This window comes from Phalangium opilio, unplaced genomic scaffold (assembly GCF_054372755.1).
Source record: "Phalangium opilio isolate 3A_F unplaced genomic scaffold, DU_Popi_V2 ptg000103l_1, whole genome shotgun sequence".
Taxonomy (NCBI): domain Eukaryota; kingdom Metazoa; phylum Arthropoda; class Arachnida; order Opiliones; family Phalangiidae; genus Phalangium; species Phalangium opilio.
Genome location: NW_028324205.1, coordinates 1,760,485 through 1,772,178, shown reverse-complemented (window position 1 = coordinate 1,772,178; position 11,694 = coordinate 1,760,485). Strand labels below are relative to the sequence as shown.

General features: G+C 37.3%; 1 protein-coding gene and 1 long non-coding RNA gene across 5 annotated transcripts; one reads left to right on the top strand and one right to left on the bottom strand.

The window, feature by feature from the left end:
• Positions 1–667: 667 nt before the first annotated feature.
• Positions 668–1,802, bottom strand: LOC149630130 (uncharacterized). 4 transcript variants are annotated; one of them, XR_016374186.1, is made up of 6 exons: positions 1,690–1,802; positions 1,484–1,579; positions 1,335–1,419; positions 1,239–1,261; positions 988–1,181; positions 668–920 (listed from the first exon to the last, which is right to left on the bottom strand). It is a non-coding gene; the product is annotated as an uncharacterized LOC149630130 (long non-coding RNA). The 4 variants fall into 4 exon arrangements; XR_016374185.1 differs by having other exon boundaries at positions 988–1,261; XR_016374188.1 differs by having other exon boundaries at positions 1,078–1,261.
• Positions 1,803–8,774: 6,972 nt separating this feature from the next.
• Positions 8,775–11,347, top strand: LOC149630129 (uncharacterized). Its single transcript, XM_089851308.1, has 2 exons — positions 8,775–11,234; positions 11,315–11,347. The coding sequence occupies exons 1-2, from the start codon at positions 8,775–8,777 to the stop codon at positions 11,345–11,347; spliced, it is 2,493 nt and encodes an 830-aa protein (XP_089707434.1).
• Positions 11,348–11,694: the final 347 nt, after the last annotated feature.

Genomic DNA, 11,694 nt, shown 5'->3' with positions numbered 1-11,694 from the left:
GCCAAAGGGGTCGCTGGCCCAATGTCCAGTTTAAAAATCCTTATTTCCCACCCTGGCCTGGCAGCCCCGTATTTCTTTACCCTGTCCATAGCCTACTTGATCACGCGTAACACGACGCAAGATGCAGAACAGCGTCCGTGAGGATCGAGTGGGCTAAACCAGTGGCTATACCCTGCCTGGCCAAGTCAGCTGACTTAGGCGATATATTTATTACTTCTATCATGAATCTATATAACGCTGTCTAACCTCTCGATAAGCCCAAGCTGTCTAACCTCTCGATAAGGTTTGGGCGGGGTGTCTGATAGTGTTAGGAGCGGGAGAAGCGAGGGGGAGTCCGGGGGTGTGTAAATTCGAAACGTCACTTCCTATTGTCTTGTGATTGGCTATTAGAGCTACGCAAAACGCGTCAAAGCTAGGAGGGTAACACCCAAATCAAATCAACATGATAGAAGGGGCATATGATAGAGCTGTATATTCATAGTTATATAGATTCATGCTTCTATGCGACTTAATTCTAGACATTCTTGAACGAATCATCTTGTGAAAATTTTATAAGACATGCTTCTGGCGCTGGTTTATTTCTGAGACAAATTCGCATTTAAAATTTAAAGAAAATTAATTTCAACCTTTTTTTCCTCTCTTCAGAAATTTAATAATGATAGTGTGTTACATATTTATCCAAAAATTTATATTAATTAATTAACACACTGTACACCCCTTTAATTTGTAATTTCGTGCTTGGAAGAGGCTGAATTAAAAATATTGATTTGATGTCAGGAATTAGTGATAGTGTGATTGAATGTATCATTTATTTTGCCAGCAAAAAACGTATCTTCATAGCGGTAACCGTTGTCTAGAAACCAGGGAATGAACCCTTCTGCGTAGTTTGAATTAATCTCCTTTACACATCAAAAATGTATCTAATTTAAACAAAAACGTTTATTCTAAATAGCGGTTATAAATAGTAATTAAAAACGTAACTGTTACCTAATAAAAATGATTGCAAGAGCCGGGATAAAAAACTGGTTTGTCAGCAGGGTTTAGTGATCATATGATTTAATCTATCAATTATTTTACCACTAATGAAACATTCAAAATGATGTAAGCAGTGGTTATCGTTTGCCGGTTGCACCAGAGATAATCTTTGTAGCGTTTATCGTTGGCAATGTCGCTATTGTTTACTGTTTTCTTAGGTAACGTTAGAATTGGCACAAAATAATTAATAATTCAATTGTTACCTAGTACAAATGATTGGAAGGACCTGAATTAAAAATATAGGTTGATTTGGTGACAGGATTTAGTGATAGTGTGATTGAATCTATCATTTATTTTACCAGTAAAAAACGTATCTTCATAGCGGTAACCGTTGGCACTTGGCTGGCCGCTGGTGGCACCAGTCGAGAAACCAGGGAACGAACCCTGGTGCGTAGTTTGCATTAATCAACTTTAAACAACAAAAATTGATTTAATTTAAACAAATTACCTAATTAGCGGCTATCGTTGGCCGATGGCTCCAGGTGAAACACCTTAAAACGAACCCAACACGGCCAATTGGTCTCTAGTCTCTACATACAATCAGCTGTATTTAAATTTTGACCAAGGCTTAGTGAAATCAGTGAATTTAAAAATTATCGGCTAAATCCTAATTTTAAATTCTTTTGTATTAAATTATAATAAGGTTTAACTTACAAAATTAAAATAAAATGAGGACGAATTAACCCCTTCTTTTATGTGAAAAGTTAAAAAATTCGCCTTAAGCTCGACATAGCCACACGCGTTGTCTTAACAAAAATCTTCGCTCACTCGCTCTATTAGCGGTAAAACAGCGTAAGTCCAACAGTACGTTTCTGTATGATTTTAGCTAGGATTAAACCACGTAAGTCCAACAGAATAAAAGGTCGTAAATTTAAGTATGTGCTTAAAAGTACAAAACGTAATACTTAATATTAATTGTTTTCAATAAAACTTCGAAAGGCACCAGTTTAATGTTCAACGTTTCATTTAAAACCATTTTCAGACCTATCGAATAAATAGTCTTCAAAAAATGGTCGAGTAGCTTTGGCCATCACAGTAAACATTTCCCATGTTATTCCTATGGGAAAATTTCCCTTTTTTTGCCAAAATGACTGAATTTTTTTATGGAAATGAAAACCACCCTTAGCAACTTTATTTTCTATAAGAAAAACTAATGGAGGGATCTCTTTGAAATTTTAACCACATATTCAGGGTCCGAATTTTAGTTCAGTGGATTTTTTTCAAAACAATCAATACAATACAAAAAAAACTACATCCAAACAAAAAACCCTCCTTATACATTAAGAGCAGTATGAAGTCTTATCTAAGAGAGCAAGAGCTCTCCTAGAATACAGTGTGTAAAAATCAGAGACCCCAGATTTTGGAAAAACAAGGTGAACACCATATTGAAATTAGTCTTATTTATTTTACAAGACTCTTGGACATTCAAGTAAAAATTTTAAAAAGAACCACGATTAATTTTGGCATTTTTTCGAGCATTTATTCCAAAAATCCAGACTACATTACGCCAATGCCAACAACAACAGGGCAGGTCAAACTAAGACCCACATCGTAGATGATCATCATTATTTCGCACTGTCCTCGTCCGTTTACGTTCTTTTGTGTTTTAATGATCAGACTGCCCAGAAGTAGTCTGGATTTTTGGAATAAACGCTAGAAACAATTTTTACTTGAATGTCCAAGAGTCTTGAAAAATAAATAAGACTAATTTCAACATGGTGTTCACCTTGTTTTTCCCAAAATTTGGGGTCTCTGATTTTTACGCACTGTATATTGTCTAGGGCTGATAAGCGCTCTTTTATGTTGCGGCAAGAATTCAATTCTAAGATACGTTCCCAGGTCTTTAGGTGCCATGCTAATTGTTTTTTTTTCTTTTAGTGCAAAGGGGTTACCAAGCGATCCTAATGTCACCAACCCTAAGTTTATTACTGGACAGAGCTAGAGGATATTTCAAACCATATCTCTCCTTCGATCCCTATAAATTTATTACAAAGAATGCATATGGCTAATAGGAATCATTGTGTAGCCATTGAATGCTGCGCTTATAGGCATGAGAGTAGGTTAACACTATGTAGCCGTCCGCTGGAACATGATATAAAACAGAAATAGCCGTAAGCCTTTACTGGGAGAGGGTCGTTTATTTTAAGCGCTACTACAGTCTGGACTCAATTATGTATTAGCGAAGTGCATTGGGTTCTTTGGTCGATTTTAAGCTGAAAATGTTCCATGAAATTTTCCCACAAGTTAAACCTTTTTGAAGTTACATTACATTTATGTAGGAAATCCAAAAACAATGCTTATTGAACGAAACTGTATAGATTTTGAACAGTCCGTGTTTAAAAAATGTTCACTTTGTTTTAAGAGCGCGCGGGTTTTACGAGTGATTTTATATAAATCAAGCGTAATTCAAAACCTATACAATTGAATTAGCGTTGTCTTGCCGTTTCTTACTTAAATTTAACGGCTTATCAATAAAACACTGCGTTCATAACTTGTAAAAGGTGTTCCTTTGTGCAAAATGTCATAAAACATTTTCGACTGGAAATGGCCGAAGAACTCACTGTACTTACCATCCTTTTCGGAACACCCTGTATAATTTAAACTTCCTTCCCCCATTTCTCATCATGCAGGGATGAAGGGTTCTATACCAAGGGGTCGGTCATTTCTAAACATCCTGTGAGAAGTAAAAAAATTACATTGTATTTTTGGCAAAATACAAAAACCCATCATATGTTTAAGAATCCCATAAAAATTATAATTTGTTGAAGATCGAAAATAACTTGTTAAATGCGAAATTGCACATTGAATTATGTATCTATTGGAGAAAAGATGTTACTGTTAAAAAAATAAAAAAGGATTTTTATTGAAATCCAACTTTATTTCGTAATTACCGGAAAAATAAACAAATCAAAAATATATAAACGTTTAAGGAAACCCACGAATAATTTACAAAATATAGAGAAATTTATAAAATTTGCATTTATTTCAAGATTAACTTCTTTTTCTTCGAAGGACCGACCCCTCGTGATATGCTCAATCCCTTGGGTTATAGTCAATCCCTCGGGCTATACTGATTCCCTTTACAGTGATCCTCTTCTCGGTAGCAGGCTAGAGCTCGGTTTCGGTTTAGTTTAGTTTAGTTGTGGTTCGTTTTCGGAAATATAGTAAATTTTCAAATTTATCATGGATAAAATTGTGAGAAGTCTCTCAGACCGATTAAAGATTACTTCAGTAATTACTCCAGTACTCTTTCTAATATAGTGAAGAATAGCTTTAATCTTCATGAAAAGCTATTTTTCAAAATTTCTTTATTTCTTCTGGTTATACGATATTCGGATAGTAAAACCCGCAATTTTATTTCAATAGACCCATTTTGAGCAAAACACGTTCGTCTCGGAAGTCGATGACTTCATAAAACAATCCAAGAGATACTCTTCCGGCATTAAACAGAAGGAAGCGATATACTTCCAAACAGAACATGTTCTGTGCCATGTTCTCACGGAACTAAACGATGCCAAGAAGCAGAATGATTTGGTAATGTTAACTCTAACTAAAATCTAAATAAACGGTCCTGGCAATAAGCTGCAACTATCCCTTTAAATTAATATTGCAATTTCGAAACGTCTAAGGCGCTATACGTTTATAAGTCATTTTCTTAAAATGTCATTAATTATTATTAAAAAAAAATTTTCAGGAGAGAATGAAGGCCTCGATAGAGGATTGCCAAGAAAAGGTTTTGGCTCAAATGGAAGGCATGAAGGACCAGCGAATGGAAAATATATTTGACGGGTTCCCAAGAACCAAAGAACTGATGAAAAACAACACAATAGCAAGAACAAATCAGCTCTTTGGCCAGCAATTGCTGGACGAGCATGACAAAGCCGCGAAAGGCTTGCAAGCCTTAGAAAAAATCGAAGGGCCCGAAAAATATGTAAGCTTCACTGTAATTTTTGAATTTACTCTGTCGTTGACTTCATTTATAAGGTAGAATGAAATGGGCAGAAAATCATTACTAATTTTATATAACCTTTTTACTTTATCCATTAGGAACATGCGGAGGACGCAGGGTCCGCTGGATCCAGCCGAACCCGGGGCGTGGGCGGCGCTATGCTAACAAAGGCCCATACTGGCGGGGAGAGAGCTGGCCTAGGCCGTACGGCCGGGGTCGAAGAGGAGGACGTGGATATTACTACGAATAATCTTGTAAATAAATAAAAAAGAATAATAATACTAATAAAAAAATAATAATAATAAAATTTAAAAAAAAAAATAAAATACAAAAATTAAACCTTTAAAACCTTTTCTTCTCAAACTATTTAAAAATTATTAAATACATTTCCTCTTATTTTTAGTGTTAATTTAAATAATATATGTTTAGTGACTAAATAAAAATTTTTCTAAGGATCGTTTAAATTTTTCATTTACGCGACTAATGAAGTCTTCGGTCCAAATTAGAGAAAATCTCGAAAAAATAATAACTAATATAGTAAAGTAAAGCTTTGGAGCTATACTTCGACATGGATTTATATTATTAAAGTATGTCGAAGGTTGTGCTGTAGTTAAAATAATTATATTAAAGTTTAGTTATATGAAAGACTAGCAGTAAAAAGCCCCGTTGTTGCCAGTTGGGATATTTTTCAGCACGCTATTTCAAAAGATGGCGGAAAGGTAAGCCTCAGCGTCCATAAAGCTCGTTGGTATGACCAGAAGTGGTATGAGACTAGAAGTGAAGGGCTCTAGCATTGGCAATAGATCCTGGCACTAGTGAACAAATTTGAGGATTTTATGCCGCTTCCATCGCGCTTACGCTTGAGAGAAAAAAATTGGTCGAGTTCCAAAAATATTTCCTACCCCCTTCCCCTCAACCTAAAAACTTTTATCTCCGCCTCCTCTGCGAGCGGGCGTCGCCGGGCGAGATTGACAGATTGTGTCGTCTGCTTGCGTTTAAATTAGGTATCGGAACGTTAGGAGAACTTCGGACCCGGAAAAACGCGCTGTAAACTGAAAAAACGTTTGAAAATGGATCAATACGTTCAGTGCAACTTAAATCTTAAGGAACCTGTTGTGTTAAAAAACAAAATAACGCAAACAACAACGGTAAATTCTAAATTTTTGAAAAAGAATAGTCATACGCAAACTCTGACTGAGAAAGTTCCTGCGAAGCCAAGGCTTAAAAACCAATCTATTCAATTCAAACCAGTCAGTCAAGGTAAATTAGGAAATTCCCAAATTTCATTAATTATACATGGGTTTCGCTTCTTTCTTTTGTTGCTAAGTTCTGTACAGTAAGCTTAATAACAATTATGAAATTATGTAGAACGCCTGTAAATTTTAAGAAATAAGACAGTGCAATTATTAATTTTTGGTATCTGTTCAAGATTTTATATGCCAGACACAAGATTTGAAAATGGACAATTCTTGCCAAACGAATGATTCGCTCACAAAAGGAATTTTAGCATTAGAAAAATTGAAAGAGCCTCACTGCAAATTTATGAAAGTCATGATTCATAAATGTGAAAACCTGAACCTAAATTTAAGGGTAAATATAATATTGGAAGACTATAATATCATAACTAATTCTTAGTAGCTAAGGCCCTCGATTGTGGAACTCTCTTCCGACGGACATAAAAAATTCGGCTGACGCGGTTTCTGTTTTTGTATTTCGGACCTCAATTTTAAAATTTTTATTTGACGATTGGATGTCTATTCAAAATTAATTTTTGATTTATGTATCTTATTTATTCTTAATGTATTGTTTTGTCCAGGTAACCACATTATATAGGCTCATGCCTCTGTGGTTGCCAGTAGCTTTGGGTTACGAAATAAATATTATTATTATTATTATTATTATTATTATTATTACCCTTCTAGAATCCCTCAATTTTTTAGTTCCTAAAAATAAACGTCATAGTTCGATTTTCTATAACCCCCGTAAAAGTATAAATCCAATTGTAAGGATGCAGCATAAGTGCAATTTATTTGCATCAAATATTGATCTCTTTTGTGATACTCTACTCCAAGTGAAACAAATCCTACGTGACGTAGCTCAAATGTAAAAACCTAATTTTTATTCAATAACCATCCCTACCTCTGTATGTACATTAATCTAAAATTTGTGATTGTATAAACATTCTTGTATATATAATTGTGATTTGTATATATTTTGCATTGTACTCAAATGTGCCCGTTCTCGTGAGTTGTAAACAACTTTTTTCGTGCACAATAAACTCTCAATTCAATTCAATTATTATTATTATTATTATTATTATTATTATTATTATTATTATTATTATTATTATTATTATTATTATTATTGATTAGCAGACGACGCGTGGAGTATAAGTTCGCCGCTTCGCTCGCGCTCCGGTTTTTGCTCATAATTTACAGTCCCTTAATAGTTCTGTATCCGCTTTTTTGCACCTAACGACTTATAACGACTTCCATTAACGGTAATTAAAATTAATCTTCACTTAATTAAACTTTTATTCGTGTTTTCGCAGTCTTTCAAAATCTTCTCGCGGCAGCGGTTTGCCATAGTCGCGCCGTTAGTAGCACCGTTTGTTCCGCCGGACTTATGATGCAGAATTTGCTATAACTGTCTACCAGACCTACTTCAACAATAGCTAATTCTACTCGAAACGTCTGCTTCTTTCGGTTTGAGCCACTTGGGCTCGACTTTTATTAATTTTACCGATGGCTCCGGCTAAGGACTCATGCATTAGCTGCGATAAACCCATATATGGCAAGCAGGCTATTGCGGTTTGCTCTAGTGGCTGCGGAAAGCGTGCACATAAATCTTGCAACGGGGACTCTTTTACCTGCACGAACTGTAAGCCTTCTAATCGTTTATCGCGCAGTCGACAACAGTCTCGCACGTCACTCAGCTCTATATCTGAGCAAACCAACCTCTCATCAGCTTCTAACGACGACATCAGCGACTTTAAGCTCGGTTCTAAACAACCCTGCTCACACTGCACATGCACTTCCGTTGACGATATCAATGACGTACTCACTAACCTGCTCCGCCCGGACAGCCTAACTCGGGAACCGAACTCTATTTTAGACAAAATGCTTCAGAAATTGGACGCCCTCGAAACATTGGTGCTGACTTTAGATTCACAGGTCACAGAATTAACAAGCTCTAATAAACAGCTGCGGAAGGAGCTTTCTGAGCTACGTGAATCTGCTTCCACTTCTACTATCCGGAGTGACACTGCGCCGACGCTCCCTCAGGGGCGTTCCTACACTGCAGCCGCCACACATTTCCCTATGCTTGGATTGCTTCCACCCTCTACATCAGCAACTTCGGGGCCACCACGACCACAGTCCATGGTTCTACCACCTACATCTCAGCCACAACAGCGCGTCCGCAAGCCAACAAAATCGGGATCAGCGGTAAACTCTAAAATAAAAACTGCGAGTAGACAGCCTCAACGACAACGCAAGGCCCTATTCGTTAGCTGGCTCGACCCTACTCTGCTTTCTTCTGACTTGTGTAAAACACTTGTTGAGGACGAGGGAATTCAGTCGGCTATGTGCGTCCGTCTGCGGCCGAAAAATCCCAACGCCTCTCACTCCTCTTTTTATGTTACCTGTTCAGACGAAGATGAGTTCTCCCGACTCTCTGATCCTGATATCTGGCCTGTGGATTGTATAATCGCAGACTTTGGTGGGCCACTCCGTGATGCGTACAAGCACAGTAGTGAGCTCCCTCCGTCGTCTCCAACGATCCAGCAATAATGACATTGTCGATTGCCTACCAGAACGTCCGCGGCTTAAGAACCAAGGCTAGTGAATTTATGGATAATGCGATTTCTCTTGACTTTGACATTATATGTTTAACAGAGACATGGTTTAACCATGAACACTTTAATGCCAACTATTTTCCTGATACTTATATTGTATATAGAGCAGATAGACCGGATCTTGAATATAAAAACGTTCGGGGTGGTGGCGCCTTAATTGCCGTTAAGAAGTCACTAGTTAGTATAAGGCGGCATGATCTTGAGGGCGTCGCGGAATGCGTCTTTGCGCAAGTTAAGTTGCGCTCCGACGAGTTCCTCTTGATCGGTACGGTCTATTTTCCCCCATCGGCCAATGACGCTAATTACTCCACGTTTAGGCAACGACTTCTCCAGGACTTACCAGACCAGGATACTAATTTATTGCTTCTTGGTGACTATAATTTACCTGGTGTGCACTGGGCGACTAACGACACTCTGGGCTGCACCACCCCTACTGTAAATAAGGCGCGTCACATATTTGAAATATGTTACTATTATAACCTCAGTCAATTTAACGAGTTAAAGAACTCTTGTGATAATATTTTGGACTTATGCCTAGCCAATGTTAATAACTTAGATATTTTATCATTGTGTGATCCTTTTGTTGCCCCGGATGCCTATCATTCTCCCTTTCTGGTAGAGTATGCGATTCCGTCATGTCCTCAGCCTAACAAGCCGGAAAAATTTTATAAGTTTACGAAAGGGAACTATTACCAACTCTACACCACTTTGCGCGATTCCAATTGGCTGACCATTTTAAATTCCCAGGATGTTAATTTTTGCGCTACCATATTAACACGTTATTTAAAGTGCGCTATGGATGCTGCCATACCTATGCAGATTGGTAATAGTTCGTCTGCGTTTCCTAAGTGGTATTCCTCTGAATTGCGTTCTGCTATACGTAGAAAGAAGTACTACTTTGGAAAATATAAGCGTTCTGCTTTCCTACCTGATTTTATAAATTATAAAAAACAAAGGGCTTTAGTTAGACGATTTGCAAAGCGTGACAGAAATATTGAGAGTAAACGTGTTTGTGAGGAAGCATTGGCCCACCCTAAGAAATTTTGGAGTTTCGTCAATGGGAACATTAAGAATAAGACGCATCATATCTCCCTCAAGATTAATAACGAAATGATTACTGACACAGACAGACTTGCCACTCATTTCGGTGATCATTTCTCGCGTATTTCAATTGATAACACGCCTTCCCATGATCGTTACATTTATGACTCGTCCAATACTGAACATCACCCGTTGTCCTCAATTATTTTCACACAAAATGACATCTACAAAGCAATCTTAAAGCTGCCCAATAAGTTGTCTACAGGTACAGATAGGATACCGGCTTTTATTATAAAGGGTTGCGGCGACATATTACTGCCAGCACTTGCTCATATTTATAATTTATCGTTAAGTACAAAGATCTTTCCCACTATTTGGAAACAAGCGGTGGTTTCCCCCATTTATAAATCGGGCTCTGCATGCGACGTTAAAAATTATCGTCCAATTTCTCTCCTATGCACCCTTGCCAAATTATTTGACATGCTCGTACATGCTAAACTGCAAGTGTGGTTCAGTGCTTTTCCATTTGAAAGTCAACATGGCTTTGTACCGGGTCGGAGTGTGGACACGAATCATGCTGTGTTCATGAATTACGTAGCCCCATTGGTGGAAAATCGTGGCCAGGTCGACGTCATCTATCTCGACCTGGCTAAAGCTTTCGACCGTGTTTCGCATCCTTATCTATTGGATAAGATGCGAATCTTGGGAGTAGGCAGTGAACTTATTGGGTGGTTTCGCTCATACTTGAGTGAGCGAACTAACATGATTAAATGTAATGGTGTCTTAAGCTCTTTTACTTACCCTATAACTTGCGGTGTGCCACAGGGTTCATCCTTGGGCCCTTTATTGTTCAATATATATATATATGACCTACAATATTCAGTTCAATCCTCCATGCTAATCGCGTTCGCGGATGACCATAAAATCTGTAAAACTATTACCTCTCGCGAAGATTGCACTAAACTCCAAAGTGACTTGCACGCTATTGCTTTATGGTGTGACGCCAATAACCTGCCAATTAACCCTACCAAATCGACTCAGGTGACCTTCACGAGGAGAGTGGGCAGAGAAATCTGTAATACATACACCATTGCAAATACTACTATCCCTCAAAAATTACAGGTGAATGATCTTGGCGTTAATTTTGATCGTGCCTTGCTTTTTCATGAGCACGTGGCGATTACAGTTAATCGCTGTCGCCGAACTTTAGGCGTTTCCTTAAAACTATGTCGATCTCTAAGATCGTTAAAACATTTTAAACTGCTCTACCTCAGTCTAGTACGTTCTCGACTTGTTTACGGTTCATTGGCATGGAGTGGCTGTAGTTCCTATTTACGACAAAGAGTAGAATCGGTACAACGGAAATTTATATTATACACCCATACGTTCTTCTTGCGAAATCTCGCTTACGATTATCAATTGTTACTAATTAGGCTTGGCCTTCCATCTTTAGCCCACTTACTTGAAATTATTGATATTAAATTTCTTTCAAAATTAATTAATAATAAGATTAAATTAAGCGACTTACTCGCAAAACTTAACTTTTTAATTCCAAATTCTCTCCGTCATACCGTGACTTTTTATGTACCTATGAAAGTTCTTAATCCAATTACTCGAATTCAGAAAACGTATAATAAATATTCCCAGACAATAGATATATTTTCCGTACCGATTAAAAATATACGCTAGTGCAAAGTTTATCTCAATCCCATGTATATATGTAAAAAGTGTATTTTCTGTAATTATATTGTATTGCTATCTTTTGATGTCTGTCTATATTCTCGTGAACTACTTGTATAGTTTTTTATATAGA